The sequence below is a fragment of the Silurus aristotelis genome (assembly GCF_946808225.1).
Source record: "Silurus aristotelis genome assembly, chromosome: 11".
NCBI classification, from domain to species: domain Eukaryota; kingdom Metazoa; phylum Chordata; class Actinopteri; order Siluriformes; family Siluridae; genus Silurus; species Silurus aristotelis.
In genome coordinates this window covers 24,253,081-24,264,773 of record NC_139584.1, presented here as the reverse complement: position 1 = coordinate 24,264,773, position 11,693 = coordinate 24,253,081, and the positions used below count along the sequence as shown (strand labels likewise).

Genomic DNA, 11,693 nt, shown 5'->3' with positions numbered 1-11,693 from the left:
CTGAGCGCAACAATGCAGAACAGCTCACTGGAGACCAAACAGAGCTGAGGATCATTCTGCTGTGATGAAGCTGAGCTGCAGAGGGAGAAGCAAATCCAGCACAGCATGCGGTACTGTAATGCAACACAGCAGCTACAGAGCGGGGAACCTGTCTGCGCATCACACGCATATTGACTCACTTTTTTTTTTTATATTCAAAGCATTTTTCTGCCATTATTATTACCAAAGAAGTCCACTTAGTATTTATTAATTGTCTTTAGCTTGCATAGCATTTTCAATGAGACAAGAAGCATTTTATTTTTATCACAGGTAGATGACTTTTTAAAAATCCTTAGCAACCTTGTTCTGTTTAAGAAAATACTGTATGCTGAACAGCTTTGTTTTGTGGATAATCTAAACCTTTTGTGGTTAATCTGAATTCAAAGTATAAATGGATACATCTGAACAGAGTAAAGGAGCCATCATGTTTCAGGGCACTATGGTTAAGAAACGTCCCAACACTTATTTACTGATGGTCAGCAAGACAATATCAACCAAGACTCACAAAGTATTCATTGAAGACGATGCTTTATGAGAAAGAAAGAGTTTTACACAGTCTCCTAACTGGCAAACTCCTTCCCTTAATGGTCCTTACAATGCCCGTGATCCCATATTGCTGGAGATGATATTACAGATCTTGGAAGATCTCCCTAGACTGCGTTTTAAGGTCCGTTGGTTCATTTTACTTCCTACCAAACCTACAGTATATTTTTAGGTCTCCAAAAAAACATATTGACCTAGGGGCATAATTCACATCACAATTATGAAGGACATTTATGGAAAAACTGGTTGGTATCTGTTATTTTGGTTCTAATCCCCAAGCTACTACTTTTCTCCAGGTCTGATGTAATAATTACCCAGAGGAGTAGTCCTACCAGTTTCCGGTTGTGACCTAACCAAATGAAGACTTTATTTTTGAGCAGAGATAGATAATAACTGTTTATACAACTGTATGAAACAGTTCATCTTTGAGCACCTCCTTCAGAGACAGACTGTTACATCCTAAGTGTCTGAAGGAGGAGGTCTTTTCTCCCTGCTGCTATCAGACTTTACAATCAGAGCTGCTCCCAGTAAACCAGTCACCATCATGCACACTGTTATTACTGTTTAACTGTGCAATTATAACAATAACAAAGTTTATTTAAGCAACACATGTGCAATAAAACTATTTAAAACCGTGCAATATTACCTATGTGCAATTTTTAGATAGTGTAACTACTTATTCGTGGCCTTTTTCTTCTTTTGTATTTATACATTTTGTTGTGTATATACTGTATTATGTTTCAACTTGATTTTTTTTTTCATATTTGCACAAAGAAGCCAAACACAAAGCAAACAAACCGACTAGCCGCATTAGTTCCCTCAATATATACTGTGTGGTTTCTACTGTTATTTCTTTCTCTTAACAGTGTCGATTCTCCATGGCTTGTACAAAAACAGTTTATTTTCCACTATTTAACTGTAATCAGAGCATCTAATTCCCTTTTATTCCAGGCTTTTCACAAAACGCCATAGATCATCTGCCTAGATCATCTAATGTTAACTATAGAATTCTCCTGAATGTGGCCTGAAAGAACACAAATGAGTGCTGTAAAACCCAACTCAAAACCTCAGAATGACCTGAAAGAGATATACCTATTTTAATAACCACCAACTGCCAAAGGCTTATGTGTACATTCCTCAAATCTGTATGTTTTAAAGCAGACAAGTCTGTCCGCAATGGTAGACTGTGGATAATAATGAGCAATGCTGTACCGTCTGAGGCTTTACGGCAAGAATAACTTACATCTGCATCTCTCAATACATTTAGAACATAATGCATCTTTAGGGGCAGATTGAAAATGACGCAGTGAAAATGAGAACGATTCCCTCACGTCAGTTCATGTATTAAAAAGCTTCCTTTGTCCAGCTAAAGATTCAAACTGTCAATTAGAGTAGGCAGAAATTCTCGATATCTTTCTATAACTCTTTTAAAGCTCTATACAGACAGCACGTCATCTACTCTAATAGAATCTTTGGAAAATGAATGATCCTCCTTCCACTGCCAAGGCACAAATAACTCATTTGCAAAGATCTATGATGTAGAAGGGGTGATGATATTCAAATGTGATCCAGAGAGGGCATGCATAGGTTCAAATGCTGGGTGCTGTAGACTTTATTTTACATTAGAGTAATCGTTAAGTCATTAGAATAAGAGAAATCACCTCAGGGGAAACACAAGTGGGATTCTGTTCAATAAAAAATAAACTGTATCCGTTTTGTTCATCGACTGCATCTCTGTATTTTTCAAATGGATAAAGTCTATGCAATTTAATGTGCTCTATTACTTGCAATGGCATAAAATAAAATAGCCTATCATCTTTTTTCTACTAGAAAGTGTACTACACTACATGGACCACAATGTTGTAGTCACAAAATTGTTTAAGATGTCTTTGGACATCTTTATATGTTCCCTTCACATGAACTAGGAGACCTAAACCCGTTTCAGTATGGAAATCTCCATACTGTACATCAATATCTGATTTTACTAACACCCTTGTGGTTAAATGAGCAAATAATCCACAAGCAAATGCCAAAATCTGGTGAAACATCTTACCATTTATGGTTTATGTGGACTGAATGTGGAATGGGATGTTCAAAAAGCGCGTTTAAATCTTATGAGATTTGATATAAGATGTACACAACCTTTCGTTAATAAAGTGCATATGTCCAGTTAATTTGTTTGGGCACCTTATAATGCAGGTGCTTTTGATTTGTTGTATTTTTTATTACAAACTTTGTTTTCAATAATGTAAAAAATGTAATTAAAAGAAAAAATTATGGAAATAAATTTAATAACTCTAATATTTCACTTCTGTGCCACTGCACTTCTGACAAATGAACCTCACTGGACACCGGTGAGAAATTAAATGTGTTATTACAGGAAGAGTAATTATGGGTATCTTTAAAAACTACAGGATTATATTCCAAATTCAATACAATTATAATCTTACAGTATGAACAGCAAGGTGGATGAAGCTCTTTAATGTAAAGATGAGAAAAATATTAGTTTATTCTTTTTTGATTTGCAGTTATACAGTGACTGTGAAAAGTCTGGAAAAAACTAGTCTTGTATGGGTTTTGAAACGCATGTTCCTTTTGTTTATTTGCAACAAACTGTTATGCATCATGGATTGGCCTGCCCAGTCAATGCATCTATATCCTACTGAACTGTTTTGGGATGAACTGATCACAAGATCAGAAAAGATATACAACTAGTGAAGAACACCTTTGGCAAGTTGTACAAGAGACATGGGAAAGTATTTTCGCTAAATGTTTGGAGAAACAAGCTGTCTGGATGCCCGGAGGGTGTAAAGCTCTTATTCATGCTAAGGAAAGATTTTTTAGTAAAAAAAATAAATCTAAAATATGTACATTTATATATTTGTTTGATTAAAGTAAATTTACATACTGTTAAATTACTTCATTTGATGCATATAAACAAAAGCATGTGCGTTTCAAATTCACTAATAGACTACGTGTTTACAAACTTTTGACAGACACTGTACATCTGTAGATATTTTCTTTATTTACATAACCATATAGCTAGCAAATTCACAGATTAGTCACTAATCAAACCCATAGGATTATTTACACAATTAAAAATAAACAGGACACAAATTCTAAACAAATCTGCTTTTGCTGTATGGTTATACCTGTCAAGGGTCTGTGCGGCAGGGTTATAGCAGAATTTTTTATAGCTTTATCCTGCCGAATGTATTCACATATAAACACGCACTTCTGAATTGTGCATGAGGGGGTGTAAAAGTAGTATTGGAATGAGGGCTTAGTTGACGTTATCTGTAACTTCTCAGAAAAACCAGGCGATGAGGCTGAAATTTCTCTCGACACAGCGGACACTCCGTCTGCAATCACAACAATTAAGACTCTGTTATTTGAATCATGCAAAGTTAATGGTATTATGATATTATTATGCAATTATGCTATTTCCGAATGTCTCATCAAATCCAAAATATTTGGACACATTCTTTAAATTTTAAACTGACTTTCTTTCTCGTTACCTACAGCCAGGTATATAAATATTTGGACAAATATGGCATGGTCTACTTATGGATGCCTGGTTGTAAAAATGACCAAAAAAAAAAAAAAAAAAGGCGTTGTCCACTAATGGATAAATGGATGCACGGAAGAATGCATAGATAGATGCGCCATTGTTGTGGTTGCAAATTTTTTTTTATTATTATTATTCAAATACTAATGGATGGATTCATGGATAGATTTATGTATGGACAAACAGCTGCATGTGACATTATGGTGATAGTGGGGGTGGGAGAACCTGTCCAAATACTAATGGACCTTATTGCATGCAAACAATTTGCACACAATTAATAACGTGATATTTATTTCCTTTAAGAACACATTTCCTTAAGACTTTTGCTCCCACAACTATGGCTGGAATGCTAACAAATTTTCTACTACACCTCGATCTAAACGACAAAAAATCCAGGAAAGCTAAAATCCTTATCTATTCCCTTATCTTCATCTTTTGATTTTAAAATCAAATGCATGTGAAACCTTGGCTCAAGTTTGCAGAGAGAAACGTGTTACCTTGGTGTTACACCACTCTGTGATGCACTCCCAGCAGAACAGATGCCCACATGGGGTGGTTGTGGAGTGCCGTCTCTCCTCTAAGCACAGGATACAGCGAGACAGCCGAGAGGACGATCGAGAGGACGACGACTGCTGTGGACTAAGTGATGAAACAGTGTGACAGTGGGTCGGTAAATGAGGGTCATTTATGTCATCTTACAAGCCAGTCATTACAGAGTTTACCAATGGAAAAATTATGCAAAATAATTAAGGGAGGCAATGGTTTGATACCTTTTTCTAATACCATGGCGCTCATTGAAACACCTTATTGTCTCAAGTTTTGGGTACAGCGAGCTGCATGGTGGGCATTCAAAAATAAATAAATAAAAACAACAACAAAAAAAAAACCTTGTGAGATTATACTTACGGTAAGATGTATTTAAACGCTTGTACATAAGAACTAACCTACTTTTGCTCAAGTTTCACAATATTACAGGCAACAATTAAAAGGTCAAAATGCCTCATTTGAAATTAGGGTTGCAGCTATGGATTATTTTAATAACCAAGTATTCTACCGATTAGCCAATTGAATAATCGGATAAGAAATATATTTTCTTCATTAAAGAGAAACACTAAATATACAAGAGAAAATAGGATAGGTCTCTTCAAATTAACAAGTAATTCATTTCCTTTTAGAAACATTCTTATTGCTGAAATTGCAATTCAAGAAAACTAAACCCATTAAGTGCATTTAATTGCTATATTACATCAAAATGCAAATACAGTACAAATAAAAAAATAATAAAATAAAAAATAAAAATCAAGTAGGGCTGCTGCTATTGATTAATTTAGTAATCGAGTATTGTAAAGATTATTCCATTGATTAATTGGATAGTAAGTAAGTTTTCTTTATTAAAGAGCAATACTAAATGAGAGAGAAAGTTGTTCAACAAAATTCTGGAAGGTGAGAAGATGCCTGAGGAATGGAGGAGTTTGCTGGTACCGATTTTTAAAAATAAGGGAGATGTGCAGATCTGCAGTAACTACAGGGGAACTAAGTTGATCAGTCACACCATGAAGTTATAGGAAAGAGTAGTGGAAGCCAGGCTGAGAGAAAAGGTGACCATCTGTGACCAACAGTATGGTTTCATGCTACAAGAATGTTGATGGAAGTATAGAGAAGGTCAGAAGGAGTTGCATTGTGTGTTTGTGGATTTAGAGTAAGCGCACCACAGGGTGCCAAGAGAAAAGTTGCGGTATTGTACGAGTCAGGTGTGGCAGAGAAGTATGTGAGGGTGCACACATATGTATGAGGACAGTGTGACAGCAGTGAAGTGTGCAGTAGGAACGACAGTCTGGTTCAAGGTAGAGGTGGGACTGAATCAAGGATTAGGTTTGAGCCCTTTCCTGTTTGCAGTGTTGATTGACAGGTTGACGGACGAGGTCAGACAGGAGTCTCCATGGACTATGATGTTTGCCGATGATATTGTGATTTGTGGTGAGAGTAGGGAGCAGGTTCAGAAGAGCCTGGAGAGGTGGAGGTATGCGCTAGAGAGAAGAGGATTAAAAGTCAGTAGGAGTAAGATGTGTGTGAATGAGAGAGAAGGCAGTGGAGTGCAAACAGTGCAAAGTAATGGAGTGTGTGTTAGAGAAGTGAAGAAAAGAGTGCAGACAGGGTGGAGTGGGTGGAGAAGAGTGTCAGGAGTGATTTGTGATAGAAGAGTATCTGCAAGAGTAAAAGGGAAAGTTTAGAAACAGTGGCATTGAGTAAAAAGACAGGAGGTGGCGCTGGAGGTAGCAGAGCTGAAGATGTTGAGGATTTTTGTTGGGAGTGACGACAAAGGACAGGATTAGAAATTAGTTGATTAGAGTAACAGCACATGTAGGACGTTTTTGGAAGCAAAGTAAGGAAGGTGCCATTGAGATGGTGGATAAAGACCACATTACTACTACACCCCTATCTAAAATATTTAGATTTTATATTAGAGATGGATTGCAGGGGTCCCACCTTACGGGAAGCTTCCTGTGCTGTGTCCACTCGTGTCTGGCACGCTGCTTCTGTCTCAGGTTGTTAAACTGCAGAGCAAGTGTGATGGCCAGTTGCAACAGGGACACACATCCTAGAACCCTGTAGCTGGTCCGAATGCCTTTATCATCCCCAGGCATCCCCTGCACTCTGAGCTGAAAAGAGCAGAGCTTCTCAGTACTATATGCTCATAAATCAGCTTCTCATGTTCTTCACAGATAAAAATCCTTACTCACATAGCTGATGCCCGATGTTCTTTTGGCTAGATGATAAAAAGCACCACTGATGTAGAACAGAGCCACATGCACCCTGTGCAAGACAGCGATTCCCTGCTGCACGGCGACCACCACAGGCTTTAGGGATTTCCTCTGCTCTCTATTCAGCCTCCTCAGCACCCTCTGGACCCATGCCTTTACGTACAACATGGGGTTCCAGGTTAACCCAGAGTTTTGCTGGGTGTTCGGGGAATTCCACTCGTCCAACTCCAGCTCATGTTCAATACAGACCAGGAGTTTGTCCAGGACATATGGTGCGAAGGTGTGAAACAGAACAAAAGCCAGCCTGCGCTTTCGAGAAGGAATCCTGCGTTTTGTGGGATCCACCTGGATAATGCTTACATACTCTTCACCTAATGTCTGATATCCTGCAAATGACATTTCAATTAAGGGCTGAAATGTTTAAGTAAATCTAATGATTAAAATAAAAAAAATAAAATAAAAAAAAAAAAAACACAACATCTATGCAAACTATGCCTTCATGCTTCATTTAGTTCATTTAACTACACACAGAGCACTGCATTTCCCCAAGGACCATTATAACTGACGCACCACCCGCTAAACTCTGGAAAACTCACACAAAAACCGAATCACAGTTACATGTCCTGAGAATAACATAGAATCCTGATTAACATGGCAGAGCTAGAGCTGCGTCTTCCTGAAAACAGAACAAGAAAAGAATCTGTTTTTATTTAATCTTTTTTCCTTTTCGCACTACAAAGGCCTGTTTGTGCAGTGCATTAGAAATCAGAAGGCACTCAAGTAAATTTATGATTTGCTGTCTGTCAGAACCAAAGAAAGAAAAGCCAACTGTACCGTATCAGAATCAGAAAGAGCTTTATTGCCAAGTATGTTTGCACTTATACAGAATTTGTTTTGGTGACAGAAGCCTCCAGTTGCACATAATTTTTTTTTTTTATATAAATATATTTAAAATAGAAATGAAACAAAAGAAATCAAAAAATCAAAAAGGTGTTTACAAATTTTTTTTAAATATTGAATTGCAAAGCAGTATATTTTTTTTATTGCATCTAATTGTGTTGAATCAAATCGAAATCGGATTGAAGGGGTGAATCGTATCGCATCGGTAGCTGCTTTATATGTATCTTTAACGTATCGTATCGATGGCACATCAAGATGTGAATCGCATCGGCCTCAACTATGAAAAAAGTTAGGATACACTGGGTAGTACTTTACCTGAGAGTGTAGTTAGGGCATAATATGCGAGATCTGAGAGCAGCTCCACTTCTTTCCTCCACTGCAACCATCGTCTTGATCCTATATTGTAAAATATATTAGATCACACATTCCCGAACCTAGTCCTGAGAAAATGTAATTATTCCCTAAACAGAATGAAGGGAAGGGCAACTTCACAATCACAAGATCTAGGGTTGCACAGGAACTCTTGCACACCAAGTATGGAGCATGTGTAACTTACCAGCGAGCGACTGGAAAGCGTCATTCGCATTATTTCTTAGACTCGTTTGATAATATTCGTCCTTTTGAGAGGAGCGGATCAGCTGCGGCTGGTTCGCTGGAACAAGCGCCATTATGTTGCAGGAATAAGTTTTGATAGCCCTCCTTTAGCATGCTGCTTTAGCCTGTTCATCGAGCACTTTTGGGCACATAACACCTAAATGTAATAACCCAGCTCAACAGAAAATAACGATTCTAAGCCTACACTTAATACTAAACCCTACTGTAGACCGCTGACACGAGCTGCACGCCTTTGACTTCCGTGTTAGTCACGTGAGATTAAAAGCGCATTTTGATTGGGCGCTAGAAACTACAGTACAGGAAAACAGATAACATCGGAGTTGCCAAATCTGTGGATTTCTACGCGAATGGTTTATAAAATAATCCAAGACGACCAAATGCAGTAGTAGTATTTAGCAGAAGAAGTATTTTTATGCGTCTTTTACCACAAGAAATTACCAAAGCACAATTCAAAATATTTAAGGAACACCTATGTTTTTTCTTCTCCATTTACTGTTGAATTTGAATATGACTACTATATTACAACCGGGCAACTTGGATTTATTCGGGGAAAATGATCATTGCACACCATCACTTTCATTATTATTTGCACTGCCACACTTTTACGTACCCGGCACAAACTGTGTAGTTGATGTTTTTATTTATCATTTTACTATTTATGTCCTAGTTTTTATAGTTGATCGTTATAGCTTCAGCACACCAACACAAATTCCTAGTACATGCAAACAATGATACATTACAATAAAGATGATTCGGATTCTGAATGTAACCACGTCATAACTGAACCAAAACAAATTTTTTCTTTTGAAGTTAAGCCGAAACAATGCAATTTTTTAAAACACAGAATCCAGAAAGCACAAGCAGTGTCATCAGGTACATCCATTGTCTGGAGAAGTCTGGTCAGAAGTGGACTAAAAAGCCACACCTTTGACATGGAAACAAGGCTAAGCGACTCAAATATATACAAAAACATATGAACTTGGGCCAGAAAAATAGCAGCAGGTGCTGAGTCAAAATCTGAAATATTTGCTCTAGCAAAAAATGTTATTTGACAAAACGTTGGAGAGCAGTTTAAAAATATGTGTCTGCAAGCAACAGTGAAGCATGGTGGAGGTTTTCTACAAGTTTGGGGCTGCAATGGTGTTCTCAATGCTAAGAAATACAGGCAAATACTTATCCATCGTGCAGTACCATCAGGGAAATGTTTGATTAGCCCTGAATTTATTCTGCAGATTAACAATGACCCCAAACGTATAGCAATATCATTAAGAACTATCTTTATCATAGAGAAGTACAAGAAGTCACAGAAGTGATGGTTTAGTCCCCACAGAGCTCCAATCTCTATATCAGGGGTCACCAACCTTTTGAAACTGAGAGCTACTGAGAGCTACTTCTTGGCTACCGGTTTGATACACACAAGTCGAAATAACACACAAGTTCTGAAATAACAAATTTGCTCAATTTACCTTTAATTATATGTTAATATTAATAATTAATGATATTAATCTATATCTAGTCATCTATATTTTTTTAGTGTCATTTTCAAATTTACACCAATGCAAGTGTGATTTAAAAAAGAATAGCAACAAAAAACATTTGATGCAGCTCACTGGTAAGTGGTCCTTGCAGGCAATCTGGTGCCCGCAGGCACCAAGTGGGTGACCCCTGCTGTATTTAATTGAATCTGTCTTGGAATACATGAAAGACATAAGGCTTTGCAGCAGCCTACTTTCAAAGAAGATCTGTGGTTAGTTCTCCATAATGTTTGGAACAACCTACCTGCCGATCAGAAGAACATACTATTTGTTACAAAGCACTGACACCTGAGACTTCACCCCCAAATGTTACAGTAAATAAATGTCTTTTTACCAAAGTATGTGGTGTTCACATAGATTATAGTGAATTAGTAATTACTATAAAAACAATAGTCTATTATAAAAAAGCACATTGATATTGACTAGGTTGAATATCAATGCTGCTTTTACAGATCTTTTGACCAATTAGACTGAAGAATTCCTGAAATATTCAATCAAATGTATCATTTGATGCTAAATTAGCCATGGTTTTGGAGTGAGAATTGTTTCTTCTGCTAGTTTTATTTGGTCATTTGTGAAAGCCACTGGATTCCTGTTTACTTTATTTCTTGTGCTAACTCCATGCAAATTAGGGAACAAGTAAAAAACTTTACTGACAAAGAAATCTCTCAGGAGGGTCTATATAGCTAAACCTCTGAGCTATCTGCCTCCATGGTCTAGCTATATAGACCCTCCAGACAGCAATATAGACCTGCCAGAGAGCTATATACACTTTCGAGAGAGCAATATAGACCCTCCAGAGAGCTCGTATTATTTCAGTGCACAATCAGGGGTTGTGTTTTTCATTCCATTCAACGCTTAATCCATTGTCATTTTTTCACATCTCCTAGTACTTAACATGCTGTAAGTGGCAAAACCAGTTTTCTTTTTCTCGCTCCTGATCCACCTAGATCATACAGCACTATTAAAATCCAGTATTACGGAAATGTATGATTCCCCTTCACACTGACGCTGGTTAAAAAATTAATATGTATGACTTGCCCGCCAGACTTTGACTATGCTGAGGCAAGTCCTGTTTGATTAAAAACTTGCACGAGCCTATTGGTTCACGGCAGCAGTCAAGGAAGTATAGCTATTGTTTACACTTGAGGAGGGGCAGAGTCTTTTTTTTTTCAGACTGAGAGATACATGTGAGTTCTTGTAATTCGAAGCCAAATGGTGTGCAGGTTAACTGAGGAAAGCAACAGAGATTTGGATTTCAATTCAGACAAACTTCAGGCTTGCTGAGGTACGTGGTTTTTATTTTTATTTTTTTTATTTTGTTCTTACTGTTGTATTGCACGTGACATCTATAGTCCCAGTAGAACACACTGAGTTTAAACACTGCTTTATCTACAGATTGTGTACCTTTGAAAGCTTTAGAGCAGTTATATATTCCATGCCATAATTGCAAATGAAGGGAAACAGGTTTGTTCATTTTAAAACGGATGTTACTTAACTTTTTTATATATATATAAGATTGGAAAATGATCTACATAAATTTTTATTTTGTAGGCAACAGAAGGAATCATTTGCGTATATGATTCACAGCCAGAACTGGTTTTAATTAGACGGAAAGTGCAAACTCACAGTTCCTTCACTTATTTTGCATGACTGCAGTAAAATCATAGGGTGGTATAAAGGGAGGACTTTGCCCTGTTGACAGACAACTAGCTTTGAAAAGAAACTTGC

General features: G+C 37.3%; 2 protein-coding genes across 3 annotated transcripts in view; one reads left to right on the top strand and one right to left on the bottom strand.

The window, feature by feature from the left end:
* Positions 1-2,978: 2,978 nt before the first annotated feature.
* pex10 (peroxisomal biogenesis factor 10) lies at positions 2,979-8,693 on the bottom strand. Of its 2 annotated transcripts, XM_083554701.1 has the most exons (6): positions 8,369-8,693; positions 8,128-8,208; positions 6,892-7,298; positions 6,638-6,810; positions 4,648-4,789; positions 2,979-3,944 (listed from the first exon to the last, which is right to left on the bottom strand). In XM_083554701.1, exons 1-6 carry the CDS (start codon positions 8,478-8,480, stop codon positions 3,876-3,878), a joined length of 984 nt encoding a protein of 327 aa, XP_083410827.1. In that variant the 5' UTR covers positions 8,481-8,693; the 3' UTR covers positions 2,979-3,875. The 2 variants fall into 2 exon arrangements, with proteins under 2 accessions (XP_083410827.1, XP_083410828.1); XM_083554702.1 differs by lacking the exons at positions 2,979-3,944; positions 4,648-4,789 and adding an exon at positions 6,009-6,177 and having other exon boundaries at positions 8,369-8,679.
* Positions 8,694-10,919: 2,226 nt separating this feature from the next.
* The window catches only part of plch2a (phospholipase C, eta 2a), a 130,289-nt gene continuing 129,515 nt past the window's right edge, over positions 10,920-11,693 (top strand). The window contains exon 1 of the mRNA XM_083554646.1: positions 10,920-11,250. The gene's annotated coding sequence lies outside the window, so the exon portion shown is untranslated. The remainder of the gene's footprint in view (positions 11,251-11,693) is intronic.